Source organism: Zonotrichia albicollis, chromosome Z (genome assembly GCF_047830755.1).
Source record: "Zonotrichia albicollis isolate bZonAlb1 chromosome Z, bZonAlb1.hap1, whole genome shotgun sequence".
Lineage (NCBI taxonomy): Eukaryota > Metazoa > Chordata > Aves > Passeriformes > Passerellidae > Zonotrichia > Zonotrichia albicollis.
Window position 1 is genome coordinate 2313390 of NC_133860.1, and position 18361 is coordinate 2331750.

At 38.6% G+C, this 18361-nt stretch overlaps 1 protein-coding gene across 11 annotated transcripts in view; it reads right to left on the minus strand.

The window, feature by feature from the left end:
* The window catches only part of TRPM3 (transient receptor potential cation channel subfamily M member 3), a 411968-nt gene that overhangs the window by 74468 nt on the left and 319139 nt on the right, over nucleotides 1-18361 (minus strand). For all 11 annotated transcript variants that reach the window (XM_014268915.3, XM_074532493.1, XM_074532490.1 and 8 more), the window contains exon 8: nucleotides 14955-15078. In XM_014268915.3, the coding sequence (XP_014124390.1) occupies nucleotides 14955-15078 (124 nt within the window). The remainder of the gene's footprint in view (nucleotides 1-14954; nucleotides 15079-18361) is intronic.

The following is an 18361-nucleotide window of genomic DNA, read 5'->3' on the forward strand; positions in this document are numbered from 1 at the left end:
CACAAACTTGGAGGTAGCACGAAATGGCAAAATGTCCTTCTCTGTCTTCAGGCGTCAGGAGAAGCAGTCTGCACATTGGGGACAGAATATAATGGATAACACAGCTTGGAGGAGGGACAAACAACATCTCAAGCTAAACACATGATCGGTGAACTCCCAACTTAATAAAAAGTAATCATATAAATTGCAAGCACTGAACAGCTTATCACCACAGGAAAATTAATGAAAGTACTTTTCTGACATTGGACCACATATAACCTTAAACTTCCAATTTCTTGTTCAACCCTCTTCTCTGCATGTATCAGAAAAATAAACCCATTAGAAGAATGAAGTGTTGCTGTATTAAAAATAAAATGGAAATATGTAAATTAGTTACATTAGAATAAAAAGGCTGTTCTTCCACAACTATTGCTTTATTATTTTTTTAAGAGGCCTAGCATAATTCAAGTAGCAAAATAGAGAAGACAAATAATTGGGGAAAAAAAAGATGGAAACTGAAAGATTGCTCAAGACCTGACATTAGAATTATGATTTTGGGGTCATGTCTGATATTGAACTAGAATTTCAGACAGAATCAAGGAAAAATATGATACTTCATACAGTCACATAATATAGGATTTTTTAGTTTGGAAAAGATGTCTAAGATCATCCAGTTAAACTGTTAACACAGCACTGTCAAGTCCACTGGTAAACCATGTGCTACATCAACTCATCTTTTAAATACCTCCAGTAATGGTGACTCAACCATTTTCCTGGTTTGACATGCCTTTCAGTGAAGATTTGTTTCCTAATATCCAATCCAAACCTGTATCTCCCACCTGGGAGAAGAAACTGATCCCTGCCTCACCACAACCAACTTTTAGGGAGTTCTAGAGAGTGATAAGGCTCCTTTGTGCCAGGCTAAACACCTTCAGCTCCCCCAGCTGGTCCTGATTAGATTTGTGTTTCAGACCCTTCCTCAGCTCTGCTGCCTTTGTCTGGACATGACTCAGCGCCTCACATTATCACAGAAACACAGAATGTCCTGAGTTGGAACGGATCCACAAGGATCATTGAGTCCAACTCATGGCCCTGCACAGGATACCCCAAGAGTTAACCCATGTACCTGAGGGTATTGTACAAATGCTCCTTGAGCTCTGTCAGGTTTGGTATTGGGACCCCTTCCCTGGGGAGCCTGTTCCAGCGCCCAGACACTCTCTCAGTGAAGAACCTTCTTCTAATATTCAGCCTGAACCTCCCCTAACACAACTCAGACCCAAAACCAAACACAGGGCTCGAGGTGAGGCCTCAGGGAGTGACTCTCACCTCAGGCTGAGCACAGAGGGACGGTCACTGCCCTGGTCCTGCTGGCCACACTGCTGCTCATATAAGCCAGGATGCCACTGACCTTATTGACCACCTAGGCAAACCGCTGGCTCATGTTCAGCTGGCTCTCAACCAAATGCTAACTTAATTTCAAAATGCTCTGTGTTTAGGATCTCAAAGACTCAGATGGCACTGTGGATTTCTGTATTTTCTGCATTCACAGAGGCAGTAAACAAATATGTCCAGCCTCTTCTTATGGTTTAGATTTACTGTCACAATGCATAGCTGCTTGCTCTCAGTGGCAGAGGCACTCCTCCTGTTTAAGGCAACTGAACTTTTGTCCAGGCAGATACTCAGTAAGAAGGAGAAATAGAGGGTAACCCTATTGTGTGAGGCTGTCAGTGAGAACACAGAACCAGCTCCAAATAAACACTCTGGCTGGAGCCTTGGCTGAAAAGCAGAGCACAGCAGAAAATCTGATAACATATCAACCACTTTACACTCTAGATATCTGCAGACACAGGGCTGTTTGAGCTATCCATCCACAGCAGCTGGCTGGGTGGCATCCACCTCTCCTTCAGCATAGATACCTCTCACTGGTATTGCTTGACACTGAGAGATTTTTTACCTGGTGCCAGATATTGATGGGTTGATAAAAGACATTTTTCTGCAGGCATGGAAGGTTTAAAATACTTGTAGCAGCCTTTAATTTCTGTAGTCAGAGGCAAGAGGAAATGCAAACACATCCTAAAGTACTTATGCAGAATTTGCATTTAGATATGTCCAATATCTTTAGGTCTTAAAAAACCCCATCTGTTTTGCTGGAGACCTCTTGTTCTGGTGTCTTCTTTCCCCTGAGTTCACTGGTAACAATTTTAGGTTTCCAATGTGGTCAACTCCAAGAGTCATTAATGTATGCCACAACCTGCCAGTGCAACTTACAAGTACATTGGTGGGTGAATCTCTGCAGAGAACTGATAAGGAACACACTGGGGACATTGGCTGGACCCTGTTAAAATGGGATACAGATGCTTCTGCACTACAAAACAGGCTGTGCTAAAGGAAAATATCTCAGTCAGTAAGCTCTATTCCCAGCTACCTCTTTCTGGATGAGTATCTTCCACCATGGTAGATGCCAAAATAACAGAAAATTAAAGCCTTAGAAACCCATTTAATAGCTCATTGCTAAGAAAAAGAAAAGCCTTTCTTCTTTCAGAGAAGAGACAGTGCCTAAGAGCACCTATCTACTGCAGACCCTTTAAGCCTGTTGAGTTTTACCCTCTGGACAACTTTAGAAGAAAAAAATACAGAAGGAAGAACAACCTAGGAAGGTGTGCATATGGAATCCAGGACATTTCACTACAAAGTAATAAATCCCTCTGTTTAAAAGTAATATATGCCAAGGACTTGCTCACGTACCAAAAGGAAATCAGTGGGTAAGAGTTGCAGATTTAGTCAAACTACCACTAGACAGTCTTCTGTACTGCTGTGCAAAAGGGAAGATTCGTTTTAAAAGAAATTTTGTCTGTGCTGCTCTGTTTCACATTGTATCTATGAAAACATTCCCTATTTCTCATAGGAACATAATGAAAGAGTGTTAGAAAGTAGAACTACCATTTACCCTACCCGGCTGTTTCCATTTACCATTTACCCCACACCCCACTATTCTTTTGAGCCAAAAACCAATTTACATCCAAAGAAGAAACCATAAAATCAAGTACTCCTTTTTTCCCATAGTGATTTGGGTCCAGATTATTACCTCTGGGTAGCTGGTATTAAACTCAATGCTTTTAAAATAACATTTTTTTTTTCCTGCTCCTCTGCCACCCCATCGGGTAATTTGGGGATTTTCTTTTTCCTATTTCCTCCTTTCCTTCCGCAGCGTTCACACTATTTATAGGCTTGAAACAGCCTTTTCAGGTAATTTTCTGAGTCATCTCAGTGAGAAACTGTGGTTTTCAACAGAAAACATTTTTTTAGAAAAAGTATATTTCTTTTTTTCTTTGCAAATACAGCAGAAGCCGGGGTTACCACTCCTTACAAAACAAAAATTTTATTTCACTGCACTGAAGGGATAGATCTTCAGAAAGGCATACCTGAAACAGGCAAATGAATCATCAGTAGAGGTTTCCCAAAAAGCTGCAAAGCAGTTGATAGGCAACTGGATTCTTGCTAAATGTCTTGAATTCTTTTGGTGTGCCTATAGTGGTCTCCTTGCAAAATACAGTAGCAGATACTTTCAAAGCTGGGGCAGCTGGACTCCATCCAGGTGGAGGTGCTTGGAACCTGACAGTCAAACTTTTGCTAAAAGAAACTACTTCTCATTTCCCTCCACAAAACCTGCCTGAGTAAATACAAGAGATTTGCCCTTAAGGAAGACACACATGCTCCCCTGCCGCCCCCCACTAAGTCTCCCCCCACAAATCAACAGACCACAAACCAACAAACCACAAACAAACAAACAAATCCAGTGACAAAAAGCTGGGAAGGTTCTACCTCATTGCAGATTTTACTGAAGTATTTTAATGTGAACAGGATTAACTTCCAGGAAAATAAACTAACTGCATCCTCATTCTGCCTAGGAAAACATGGCTGGAAATCACTGAGCCAAAACTGAGCCTTTGCAAGCAGGATTACAGCACACTGTGAAAGTTGCCAGCAATAATTACAGTCCAGCAGGGCAGAAACCCAATTTTCAGGCAGGGTAGGTAGAAAGCAAGTAAAAACCAAGAAGATGGAGTAAAGAAGAGCAGCTGGATAGAAAGCAAGGTGGAAGGAGGCTGGAGAGGTGCTGGGGGGAAGTAGAAGGAAAGTATTATCTGACCTTGGACTCTATCAAAAGCACTTATTATAAAACTGCTTTGCTCTGTTTATAATCTGTTCCATCCTTGTTTGACAGATTACTTTTTCTTTCCTTTTCTTTTCTTGTACATAGTTTCTGGCTCAGCGGGGTCAGTTTAGTCTTATGTGTTTCATTAATTTTTTAATTTTTTCTGCCTTCATGCTGATATTGCATTGAGCTCCTAAAGGCAAAGTCAGGTAACAGCATTTTACTTGAGAGCAGTGAATATCAAACAGACTTTCCAGACTGTGTCTGGAAAACCAATGTCCAGATTAGCAAGTAGTAAAACACAAAATTTTGTTTTGCTTTAAAGAATGCTCTCTAAACCATCATAACTGTGTCACAGCTTGGCATATTCTGGCCTAGGTGAATATATAAATGATTAGCTCTCATCAATATGAGCTGCTATGCATTGGACAGTACGTACAAGTTTGTACACCACATAAGCAAAGTTGATTTTACTCCTAGAATGAGAAGCAAGAGCAACAGATAATAATCATCAACTGTAAATTTCCTGGGCCATAGGATGGTAATGAGTGTAAAAACTGTTCTGAAATAGTCTAAAGCACTGTCTGGTAAAATGAATGACAGATCATAAATATTCCTTCAAAGTATCAGCATATTCAGTTCCTCTTTTCATGCCTTTACTAGCCAAAAAATAAGTCTTTCCCTCCTAACACAGAACTTTTTTCCCCCTAAGATTTATTCTGAAAATTCCACAGGAAGAGTTTATTCTGTTTGAGGTAATTGTAAGGTGCCAGGATTAAACTGGAATAGCTATGTAGCACAAGTCTGCATTTGTATTTATTTTGTAACATGTGAATTTTTTTTTTTTTTTTTGCAGTATGGCAAAACTTGACCACTTCAGAGTATGGAGAGCTGAAATACGGTCAGATTTTTAGCATGTATTTGTTTGGAGAGGGAGACTGATATGCACAATTGTACAGAAAGATGTTTTACCCTGTGTCATGAAGGAGACAAGAGATGAAGGAGAAAAATAATTTTTTAAACCTCAAATTCACTGTACTTGCTGACTAGACAATGGATAGCTGAAGACGAAGGAAAAAAATCAGGACAGCAGTGATGAGAGCAAAGAAAGCACCAAGTGTGCGCTCACTTTACAAACTTAGCACTCGAAGAATGCTGCAAATTATTCATGCTTTTAGAGATGTAATTTTTTTCTCATCATCATTTCATTATGACATCAGGAGAAACTATACGGTGATTTAAAATATATTTTAAGTGATCTTTTTAGTTACCTCCAGAAGATCTTTTAGTGTCTTTAAATTTCACCTCTGAAATATAAATATCACCTCTGACATATAAACTTTTTTTATGCACCTCAGTTATATAAGTAAGAATAAAACCTCTCCCTTTTCTAAAAATAACACAGATGCAATTGTGAGTGCAACCTGAAAGTCTTCTCTTTTAGAACACAGTTTGGTTTGGCTAAACAGGCAATTGCTTCCACAGTACATGTTGACATTCATAATTTAGCTAGGCCAGGCCTACTTAAATATTTCAGCAGAAAATTACCCTGAAAATAAAAATGAGAGTTTGATAAAACAAAACATTAAAGAAGGTCAGTTATGCAAATTGTCAAAATCGTTCAGGTAAGATGGGAAAGCATTTCCCTTTTTCTTGGAAGGAATATTACTTTTTAACACAGGGGAAAAACTGTTTCAAGAGGAGGCATTTCAAAGACCAAAGTGAGCAGATAAGTCAATGGGTCATACTGCAGAAGAAGAGGGATGGCCAAGAAAGAGAAAATTCAGGGACAGAAAGATTAGAGGGAATTGTGTTTAGGGAAAACATAAGTTTAGTAGTTTGCTATTTTGAGGAATATGAAAGAATTCCAAATAAGGAAATATGAGGGGAGAAGTTTGAATGTTGGTTGAAAAATTTCAAAAATTTTACCTCTCGTTCATTGTGCGAGCACTGCAACAGTTCATGTTTTAATTTGATTTTTCATAGACTCAATGTCTAGTAAAAAGCAGGGGACAAGCAACACAATCAGTGCTTATAAGAAAGCCAGCAATTCTGCAATTGAGCCATCAATTGATGTAAGTTACTGTAAATGTTTGGCTTTCCCTTTACCTGTACGTTTCCTTCCAGACTGGGCATCTGAGACAGCCTTAATGACTGAGAGAACAGGTTATGTAAATCTCACAGCTCTGCCCCATTAAAAAAAAAACAAGAAAAAAAGATACACACATACTGTTTAAGTCTTACAGTACTATCAAGATTTTGGAATAGAATATGCATATTTTCCAGTGGAATAAATGACCAAAAATGTTTTGGTAGTAATCCTGTTTCTTTTCCCCTATACAACAGATTTCACACTGGTACATTAGGACATTTCACTGCCTGAATTAACAGTCCCTGTGGATAAAGTTGTAGATTGATGAGTAAATATAAATTGCAGATCACAAAACATATAAGCAGGCTAATACAAGCCAGACACTGTCCTATAAAACTCTGGGCTGTGCACATCACAGTCTGTGAACTTAAGCAGAGATGTGATTTCATGTAGACTTAGCAGAAACTAGTTAAGATCAGGCAAAAGAGAGTAATTGTTTTAACTGCTGAGATAGACATCTTCATTCACACATTAATATAATCCAAGGTCTGCCATTACCCCGTTTCAGACCAGAAATGTGGAAGTGTAATGTAGCTCACCTCCTGCAACTCTTCTACTATAGAGAGAGTTCTTGGAGGTAATGGCAAGGCACTGACATAACAGATATTCTTCTGAAACATATAAGTCCCAAGTTATCGAGAAAATTCATCACTGAGATGGATATTCTGTTACTCTAGGAAAACAAGAATTCAGTTTGGTTATTCCCATTGATGCATATCCTGAAAAGCTTGTGTAATGCAAGTCATGGTCATAAAAATATTGCCTGCAAGTCTTACACGCACTCATATGTCTTGCTGACCTTAGAAGGAAGTTTTGTGAGTTGATTGGGTGGCAACAATATTGATGCTGGGGACTGTTGCTCTGTGTTAAACTTCAGTTTCTACTTTTCCTTTGCAACAGTTTTCAAACAGTCTGATGAGACATGGATGCCCGGATGCTTTGCTATGGATGATGCAGACATATGGCTATTCTGTACTGAGGGTGACAGTGTCATGACAACACGCAGAGACCAAGCAACAAAAACAGCCACAAGCCATTCGTTTCTTAGCTGGTTTGCTGGTGAGACTAAACAGGCAATACCTGGAAAAGGCAGTTTACATAGTGCGAGATATTCCTGCAGGACAGTAAATTTGCAGTTCCTGCTTTATCTACAGAAACCCTGCATCTCATACAGTGAGTTCCTCATCTCTGGCTGAGATATTATAGCACTAATGAATGAGTTTCTGTGCCCCATGTGAAGCCACAGAAAGGATAATTTTATTTTCTAAGAAAGATAAAAGAAATTATGATTTCCCAGACACAACAGATCCTGGAAGAAATAAAGGTTTCTGATCATTATAATGGAATATATAAACTCCATGGAACCCTTCCAATTCCCCAATTGCAAAAACTGGTTTATATTATCTAACATGGAATTTTGCTGTGCCACCAAGTACTGCTTTGCCTTCAATTTCCTTATTCAGAAAATTTACAGAGCTGTATAACAATTCAGTGTGTATTTCCCAGTATCCTTGTTGATAGTGTAAATGGGATCATGGATATTTTCAGAAGCTTACATTTTTAGAGAGAAAAGAAACATTCTAAATTTTATTTCTGTAGCTGCAATTTTAACCACATAATATGTAGGAAGATAGGAAGTAAAGGGATTGCTAGTAAGTTTCTATGGTATCTATCAGATGACTTCACTGTATGCACCAAATAAAACAGAAGATGTTTGCTTACTGAATATAAGCCACAAAAGGAATACTGGTCTTTGCAGACATGTTCCAGATGTGAGGATGGCACAGCAGAAGTTTAGGATGGACCCAATAAATTGTACACTTCTGCTTCTGTGGTAGGTCTGACGTTTTTGTAGTTTCTATTAGCAGATGCCCTGCCTCATCTGACAGTAGCTGGGAAGCAGATGGTATGATCAAACACTTTTCCAGGGTTCAGTGTAGTTTGCTAAAACAGCTGCCTTTGTTTTTTTTTTTTGGTTTTTTTGTTTTTTTTTTCATTTGGGGCTTTTTGGGTTGTTTTGGTTTTTTTTCATGGTTTTTTTTTTCTTTTAAATATAGCTCTTTTTTTGTGAAAGTTTTTCTCTGAGTTACTGAAATGGAAAAAAAAAACCTACTCCTAGCACTAAATTTTTGCTCTCTGTGGATGGAGTCAATGACTAGCTAAGTTAGCTTCAGCTAGTTTCATCTGGCTTTTTGGCAGCTGAAAGCAAAAAATACGGTCTTGGTTCTTTACCAAAAAAGAAGTCAGGTGGGGTTTGCAGAATTAAAAACCACTACTCATTATCTTAACACTTACAGGGGTAGAACCTAAGTACTAGATTAATCCTATTGATTTGTATGAGCTGGACAGAGAGGTTTGACATTCTCCAAAATTACTAGAGTGTCACAGTCATTCCTGAAGTGGATTGGCACATCAGTTTGAACACAGAGGACAAACTCCATTCCACTTTATGCTGTAAATCTCACAGAGTGTTTCCATTGGAGAAATGAGAGCTGTTTTAGCAACCAGCAGGCCAGCAGTTACATGATGCTTTCCTGCTCCAAATGCCTGTTGCCAAATTATTTGCTGTTCACGGCAGCTATGCTGCAAGAGTTACAGTTGACTTTTACTGTTTGAGAAGCCACCAAACCCTCTTCAAGTTCCTCTCTAAGAGAAAAGAATGGCGTGAGTAATAAAAAACATTAGCTGAAATGATTTTATTGTTTCTGAAGAAAAATTTCTTAAAAAATTCAGAACTAAATGAACTTCTAATCTCTGGGAAGGGCCAAAGAAACAATGCAACAATATGCCAGTAAATTCTTAAAAGTCCATCTGATTTAGCTAATATTTAATTCAGATCAAAGTGTATACTAATAAACAGTTGCAGCCAGCATTTAATTAGCATGTGAATTCGCTGAACTTGCACATCCAGCTAAAAGGTACAACAGCAGTTTTTTGCAGCTAGTATATGAGCAAGTCAAACTCTTCCCTGTATAAACTCTTCCAGAAACACGGAGAGGTTTGCTGCAGTAGCCTTTTCAGTCACTCAGATCTGAAGCCATCAAGGATCAGTAAAGCCTTATTGGTAGTCCATGCAAAGAAACTGCTAAATCACTGTGAGATGCTGGAATGTTGATGACTCAAACAACCATTTGCAAAAGCTGAGGATGCTTTGCTGACGATGCTCCATGTAAGTGCAAAAGGGGTGCACACAAAACTCTGGACACTACAGCTGAGTGGTGAACAAGATAAGGGAAGAGGCTGAAAGGAGACAAATCCTGCGAGGTGGGATAGTGCTTTTTATCATGCCAATGTCCTTACACAGGTGGCTCAGCTTCCCACATAGCCTGGAAGTACTCATCCTTTCTGATAATTGACTCAACTACACGGAATTAAGAGGCAACTGTAACGCTGTTGTGTCCCATGATCCACAGTATTACATTACTGTGTAAAATTCCCTACTCCAGCAGAGGAGTGGGACATTCCCATGGAGCCCGACTGTAGTATCAACCCACTGGACTTTGTGCTGCATGGCCTTCCCCCAGCCCCAATGGATGGAGACTGCGAACATCACTTCAACCAACAGACACAGAAATTGCAACAATCAGGTCTCATCTTTGGACCCACAGGCGGTGAATATACACCTTTCTAATCTTATCCTCTCTTTTTCTTTCCTTTCCTTTATACATTTTCGTAAGTGTTAATTTTTATGCTTTTATACTGTTGAATTTCTAACCAAAACTGCTACATTTTAAAATTAGCCAAGTATCTTATTCTACCTTAAAAGTTCTAAAGTTTGCAAGTAAAAGTTTGATATTGAACTTCCCAAGAATCTTGTTTTTTTTTTCCCCATGCACTGCTCAGAGTAAATCAAACAACTTTTTTCAACAATGACTCAACAGCTTCCCAGTACTTTGTGTAAGTAATTAAGAAGAGTTAAAGCCCTACAAAAGTCTGGCAATATTGGCATTTGAATACTGGCCATGCAAGGTTGCCTTTCTCATGCACTGTGTATTTTGGGAAAATGGGGATCCACCTCTGTTTGACATAAAAGCACAATAAATAGCAAGCACCTGCATTATGCAGGCAGTCTTGATCTCAGCGCAATGTGCTCAGTTACTACAGCATGACACCTCCTTTGTTTCAATCTGACAGCACCAGAACTGCAAGTTGCACATTCAGTCATCTGGAACTACCTACTGCCATATCCATCAGCAGCACAAAGCTGAAGTGAGGTTTGCACTGTCCCTGAGCAGCCATCATGATTGCCACAGCAACCATACACTGTGGTACAGGAACAACAGGGAACACTAGAGGCAAGAGGAAAATATCTATTACTTGCTGCTGTGAGCTAGAGATGGGATTTTATTTTTTTTCTTTTAGTGGGAAATTAATCAAATTGTATCTCTTGCCTCTTGGTGGAAATGTGTTCCATGAATGAATGCATGCACACAAACCTATGCCCACTGACCACACTCCTTATTCTGCAATTCCTCCTTGTAATGCAGTAGCAGGCAATGATGCTATCAGTTTGCTTAATGTAGTCACTGAAACTTCAACTATTCAAGGAAACAAATTAAGTGGAAAATGGCCATGGTAGTAATAAAAAAACAAATTTACCCAGCAGGTGGCACATTACTGCTGGAGTTAATGTGCCATTTTTTATTACTAAGGTGTTTAGATGGGACCTATCCTGATTCACAACAATTTCCATTTTCTATTAAATGAATAAAAGATTAGGTGTATTTAATCTCAAAACACTATTTTGGAATAATTAGTTTTATGACAAACATCTCTCACTGCCACAGGTCTGGTTGTTTTGAAGGACACAGACCTTTTTGGCTTGACAAAGTGGCCTTTCCCAGCGGCTGCCCAATGAGGCTCCACAGACAGACCCATGCAGCTTGCTGGAAAATGCATTCTGGCTTCTGAGAAATCCCCATAATGATTTGTGAAAAAAGCACTCCAGCAACATGCCAGTCCTAGCTGCAAAATTAAGTGTTCCCAAAGAGCAGAGCAGCCTGTATTTGCCAGAAAACTCAGACACCAGGTTTACTATCTTTAAGGGAAAATACTAAGACTAATTTTTTTATTGAGACAGAAGTAAATACTCCTTTGAAAGCTGAAAACAGACTTCTGAACTATTACCCCACACAATGTGTTTTTCAGAGATGGCTTGAAGTCTCCTAACCTGTTTTCTGACTACTTAGCTGTGGTGACCCCTCATGCTCTTTTTTTAGCATAAAATAGGTCTTGGTAGAATCTTTTTAAAAGAATTACATGTAAACATGACAATAGAGAATCTCCATAAATAAGCTATAAAATAGTATCCTACCCTTGTAATCTACAGCTATATGTACACAGATATGTGTAGTCTACTTCATTTTAAATAGATTTTTGTACCTTAGCCCGCATTAAGCACCTTGGTCCAAATACATTTCTGAACAAAACTGTGGTGCTTGTAATGTCAACTCAGGTAAGTACGTAATTTCATAAAAATTATTCATTGAATTGAGAAGTTAAAATTCTTCTGTCTTGCAAATCGAACACACCTAGATCACTCTCCTTCTAGGGCCTTACTTTATCATTCATCGTGTGTACTTCAGCTTTAATTCAACAGAAAATTTAAACTTAATCAAGTAAATGAAACATACACTTATTATTATTATTATTATTATTATTATTATTATTATTATTATTATTATTATTATTATTATTATTATTATTACTACTACTACTACTACTACTTTCTGGGCGTAGAATTCAGAGATCATTATTTAAGAGTGAAATCCAAGATGTCAGAGCTTGAAAAAATCTCATGATCTGAGAAAAGAGGTAATTTTTGCTATGATTATGCTTTTTCCCTGGCTACAACACTTGCATCAGATTTGTACAACTGATGAAATAAACAGGGCAGGAGAATTTTTCTCCTTTTAATGTCTTTATTAAAAGTTATCAGCTCAGGGTTAGGAAGTTTGAGAGGTGTGCAGTCTCCGTCGTGACTTAGAGAAGGAGAATTTGCACAGCTTTGTTCACTAGGGTCAGAGCTGGGGGGTCCCATCCTCACGAGAGCACTAGGATGTCACCCCGATTTTGCAACTCTGCGGTGACTCCCGGGTCGGGGTCTTGCTTTAAGATGAGGTCTTTGCTCAGGGTGAGGGGCAACAAAGGTCTTCAGATCTCTGCAGGCTCAGCACTCTGCTCCTCACGTCTACACTCACTCTGATCTCTAAATTCTGTGTTGGCTCATTGTTTTTGGGGTCTTTTTGGTAAGTTTGATGAGGTTCCCATGGCATGCTGGTCACGAGGTTATTTTGCAATCTCTCTGATGCCTCCCCTCCACTCACTGTCTGGGGAGAAGTACAATTTAGCCCCAGGCAGGCTTTACCAATACAAAAGGGGGAATTAGCGAAAACGACCGGTCATTACAGTAACAACCAGGTAGAACTTCACCTTGCCAGCAACTAGTCCGACTGGTTTTGCAACCCTTTTCTTTTTCACAAAGAAAAGGCAGATTTTTTGTTTATAACAACTGATGCCAAACTTTTCACACATTTTAAGCATGTAGAGAAGGAACAATTATTTCCAAGAAAGCTTTTTGTTCCTTGCATTTGTTACTTGCATTTTATGTTTGTTCTCCTCATCTGTGATTCATCTGTATTGATGTACTTTATGAGCATCTTCCTGGCTGCACCCTGTTTGCACTCAATTATTTAGTGGCACACAGAAATAGGACAAGCCTCTCCTGCACTGTCTAGTTTGTTCTCTATCAATCCAGCAGCTACAGAATCAGATAGGCAGGCACACTGACCACGAACACAGAGAAAATAGCTAGGTCAATCTATCTGCTGCTGAGCTCTCTGAGACAATCTGTTGCATCTTCCTTCTATTTTTTGAGGAGTTGATCAGACTAATGAAGGTCAGCTCATCAAGCAGTGTTTTTCCTTAAGTCAACAACCAAATCAGAGGGTCAAGCTTGAGGAAGGACAAAATCTGGGACAGATGTGGCAATGTGAAGCATCTAGCTTTGCAGAAACAAAGGACATCTTTGAAGTCACCACTCACCCCTGGAGGTACTTCACAACCCCAAGTCATTAAATTCCTCTGGTTATGCTGCCCTCAGCACCATGAGCACCACCTTTCTCTTACACGCATACAGGAGGCTGTGAGTCTTACAGGACCATTAGCCTAGCAACCACACCTGAGACATAAAATCTTCCTAGCATACCGACGTTGGAATTACCTGAGTGCAACTTAGGTACTAGACAGAAACAACTGTTCTAATGTATTATATTTACATATGATTAGGCTAGTGTTACAAATTCAAATTCAGAATACTTAATTTTGGGCACACCATCTCCTGACTAATAACTCCTGACTAATAACAAGATTAGTAGGTGGAGAATGTCAGTGGTTACAGATGTTGCATATCTGCAAAAAAACCTGTAACAAATGCACAGCTGCGCTTGGACTAAAAATCTTAATGTGAATACTGTGGACAGAATCTTCAGTTATTTCTCAGTAGCAGGGTTTGTTCAAAGCCTGACAACCTTTTCTGGACTTCAATGTCTGGAGAAATCAAGAATTGCATTTTTCTAGTCTAGATAATTCAACATCTGCCTCTGCTTTCTATCTGTCATTCCATTTTTGTTCCTGCCTTTGTGTTCGTCTCTCCCTTCCTCTCTCTCTTCCTCATTCTTTTATTTTATCTTCTATCTATAGGTGTGCTTTTTATGTCTATATGGAGAACAGTGGTTTGCAAGTAGGTGCTATTATTATTAAAATTATATATTATTATTGCTACTATTGCTACTACTACTACTACTACTACTACTTCTACTACCACTACTACTACTACTGTTACTACTGCTACTGAGATGGCCACAAAATAATTAATGCTGATGCCCTAAAAAAATCACTTTCTGATCAGTGGATCACAAATGTTACAGAAAATTCACTTTACAGCATTATCATCAACCTGGAGTTCCCAGAAGCTCTGATGTGAATCAAACCCAAACCTTAGAAGACAGATTAAGTTATAAAATTTGAGCATGTCTGTAAAGTCAGTTTGTGACAGATGAAATCCCCAGTCAGTTTGTGACAGTTAAAAATTAGAATCGCAAATTTTTTCAATGTGCTTTTTCTTCAAAAATATTCCTGCAAAAGCAGCCTTGTTGATCTCCAAGAAACTGCTGAAAGATCTTGTACTCTTCAAGAGAATACAAGGATGTGTTCAAGGGTAGCCTTGCCACGGCAGTACATGAGCCTCAGAGAGAAGCTGCTTTCCTTTCATGTCATGTATCCCCACAGTAAGGTAAGAGCCCTCCTGGTACCTCTGCAACTCTACAGCGTCTTTAAAATACAATCCCAGGGACAGATGCATAATTATGCCTTTTCTGCTTTCTGCAGTCACATGAAGTAGAACTGTAGTTATGATGTGCCTGAGGATGACTGAAAAATAGTAATATCTATATCCTACTAGTTACATTACGTTGTCAGATGAAGCATAGAGGAATTTACAAAAGGGAACAATTCTGTTGCATTAGTCACTTTAAATACAAAAACATTGAGTAAACAAAGGTCAGCATGATATCCCTTTAGAGTCTGGAAAACAGAGATCACATTTTTGATACCTTCCAACAGGCACATAAAAGACTTGATCAAAACAATTCATTGAACTCAACATACCAGCTCCTTCTTCTTCATGCACTCCATGAGGATAATGAAGAGGTGCTGTGCCTGGGTTCGGGTGTATGTGAAAGTCTTCTGGATGGTAACTAGCAACTGGTCCCTCAAAGACTCGTTGATCAGTCTGAAATTTAAAAGGAAAAAATTAAGTATAGAAACAGACATGAGTGAACACTTTAACTTCATTTCAACTGTTTTCAGGGACAAAGGTCAAAAAATAAGAGTCAACAGATCACTGGATGTTGCTTTGGGCAGGTTTCAAGCTCAGGAATTGCTGAAACCATAAGAGATAAACTGGAAAACACTGTTCTAGGAGAAAATGTTGATTGTGCTGAGGCCCCTCATCTACAAAGTTTTCATACCAGTTCCCACATATTGCATGACAGAAGGTCATTCAAACTATCAGCTCAGTGGGATTTCCTAACAAAAACAAGAACCACACTGACAGTCTGAATTTGAGGGAGACCAACACTTTTAAGTGAACTGAAGACTCCTTTCTATCAGTGAGTTAGAAAAATTCAACTTGTATTTAATTTTATGAAACTGGAAACATTTTTGTTGTCAGTGGTTTTGATTTTAGTTTGAATGTCAACTCACTCACTACAGATGCTACACAAAACCTCATAAGCAAACAAACAAATTTCTCTGTTTCTCACTCCACTCAAAGAAAACATTTTGTTTGGCCATGTTGATCTTTCTGAAGCTCAGGAGAACCCATTTTATATTCCTCCTCAATGCTAAGGCCAGTACTTGCAAAAAGTGGCCTAACAGCAGAAATAAGTAGTAATAGTATATGAAATAGAAGTACTGCCTACCTCTTCATTTAGAAAAGTCTATTTCTCAGGATTTTTCTGGGTGAAACATTTCAATTCTCAACGTCAAAATTACAAAATAGTGGGATTTAATTTAGAACATGTATCCTTTGATGCTTCTATACTACAGCAGTTTTCTCACTTAAAAATTATATCTCAATGTTTTAAATTAGCTAAATTGAAATATTTTATGGGATAAGTTGTCCAGTGAAGTGAAAATCAGAGAACCTTCAGGTCTCATACTTTAGGCCAGAAAATAAAAACATATTTAGTCCTGCAGCAACTGCAGAGAAATACCAGGTAGCTAAAAGCCATTGTTAGCTTAGGGCAGCTGCTTTGGGAGAACAATGACCAAATACTTCATTTTGCACACTGTTGGCCTACTGCAGTGAAGAGGCACAAATGAGACTGCAGGATATTCATTACACCACTGATTTTCAAATCTGATTTAATTATCTAGTCTTTATACCTCCAGCAGACATGTTGTTAGAAGAGACAACAAATGGGAATCAGAAAGAAGTGCATGGAAGTATACAGAAGATCTGACATATGGAATGCATATGTTCTCTACCACATGAATTTGATTTGGCTGTAAATATTCCTGTTGAACTGAACTTTGGCTTCAAAAAGAAGCCTGGAAGGCATATGTCAATGTGTTTGGATTAAAATGAGTTTACATGGGATTTTAGACCATGGTGTGTGGATGGATCACTGTTCTTTCCATGCCTGGCTTCTTCTGTTGTCTTCTACTTTATCACAGACTCCCTCTGAGCAGTAAGTCTTCCTCTGCACTTCCTGTTTTCATCTGGGAGCAGTCTGGCCCCTGGATGTCCTATTTCCTGGGATGCTGGACAGGTGGCAACCCTGCATCTACTGCTCATGCATTAGGCAGCATGTAAGCCCACTCCTTCCCTGGAGCACAACCTGCCTCCCTCACAAAAAGGCCACATGTGATGAGTTACAACTTCCAGTCCTCTTGGTGGACAGCACGGGAGCTGGGAGCAGAGGACTTGCTGTGAGGGAATTGTAAGAGAGATAACCCTGACCTCCTGTACAGAAGCAAGGATGTTGCAAGCACATGGGGACACGACACCCGATGTCAAGAATACAAGAAGAAACGAAGGACTCCGTGGTCAAGGGAATCAGCTTGGAAAGACCGATACCCGGACAAGCACTAATATACTTTGAGTTGCAGGCTAGTAGGTCATAAATGATATAAATTTTGATTTTAGGCTCTTGAAAAGAAGGTGTTGGAAATTTGCTTTAATCAAATTTAAACAAAATGGTACTTTCACTGTATTTATAAGTAGACCAGAACTATGCAATTTTCCACCCTTCAAATGGAGAAAGAAAAAAGAGGTTATTCGCAATGAACGAGTTTCCTAAAAACATCACCTGGTGAACCTAAAGAGCTATTTATATTTTCATATAAATAACTGATTTTCTTGGAAACAACATATGAAAGTGAAATATAGGAAAGAGCAGGAAAAGTATATGAAAAAATACACGGACTTGGAAGAATCTCAAAAATTTCAGAAAACATTTCCAAAGTTTCTGGAATATAAACCATGCCACTTTCTTATAATAATCTAATTTTCCTTAAAAAATGTGTAGAATCCAAATCTGAAATTTCATTACAGAAATTGTCTCTCTTTCAGGCCAACTCACACAGAAAGCAAGAGAAAGTTGCATTGAGTGAAAGCAGAATTGTGTCCTCAGCAACCATCACTTTTCTTTCTTGAATTAAAGCTCTCAGAAACTCTATAATAGCATCAGTTTAAGCAGCATGAAAAGCAAACTTCATGTGAAAGATGCAGCATTTAAAAAACCCAAAAAATCAATAAGTGTTTCCTTAACTACAGGGTGAAACATCTGTTGAAGTACTGCTGCTCAGAAACTTCCTGTAGTCATAATTTGATTTATGCAATTTTCTACCCCCACTAAATGTTTTTCTTTAACATCTCCTTGGTCTGCAAATCTACATCAAGCCTATTCAATGTCTTCGTAAGATCAAAAACTTGAAGTGATTATAATCAAAAACATAAACAAAACAGCAATCTTTCCAGTAAAGTAATCATAGCTTTGTTTGCACTGAAATCAGTTATATCAAAAATGTATCACTTTTATTCCTTGGGAGTCTATAAATGTTAGAAGATATCAAATTAAATTTCCCAATTGTGTAGTCCAGCCAGGACAAACACAAACTGTTCCATGCTATTAAAGACTCAATCTGTGAGGCAGACACGAAATCCAATTTGTGTTAAACAAGTAATTTCACATAGTACTGTGAGGAAAACAACTGTGACTTGCAGGTGGCGGGGTGACTTATCTCCTTTGCAAACACCACTACATTTCTTACACACACACCTTATATCCATGCTTTTTAAAAGCAAGGATTCCTAGTTTTAGATTCAGAAAAAGAGATGGGCCCACTTTACCAGACAAACACCACACTTATGACTTCCATCAAAGTCAGCATAAACTGAATAGTGTCAGTAAAATATAGTATTTTTATCATCTTTCTAGTAGACTTCAGTTCTAAAAATATTTTGCAACATGCCAGTTAAATCCTTTCTGGGGCATTTTGATGGCATG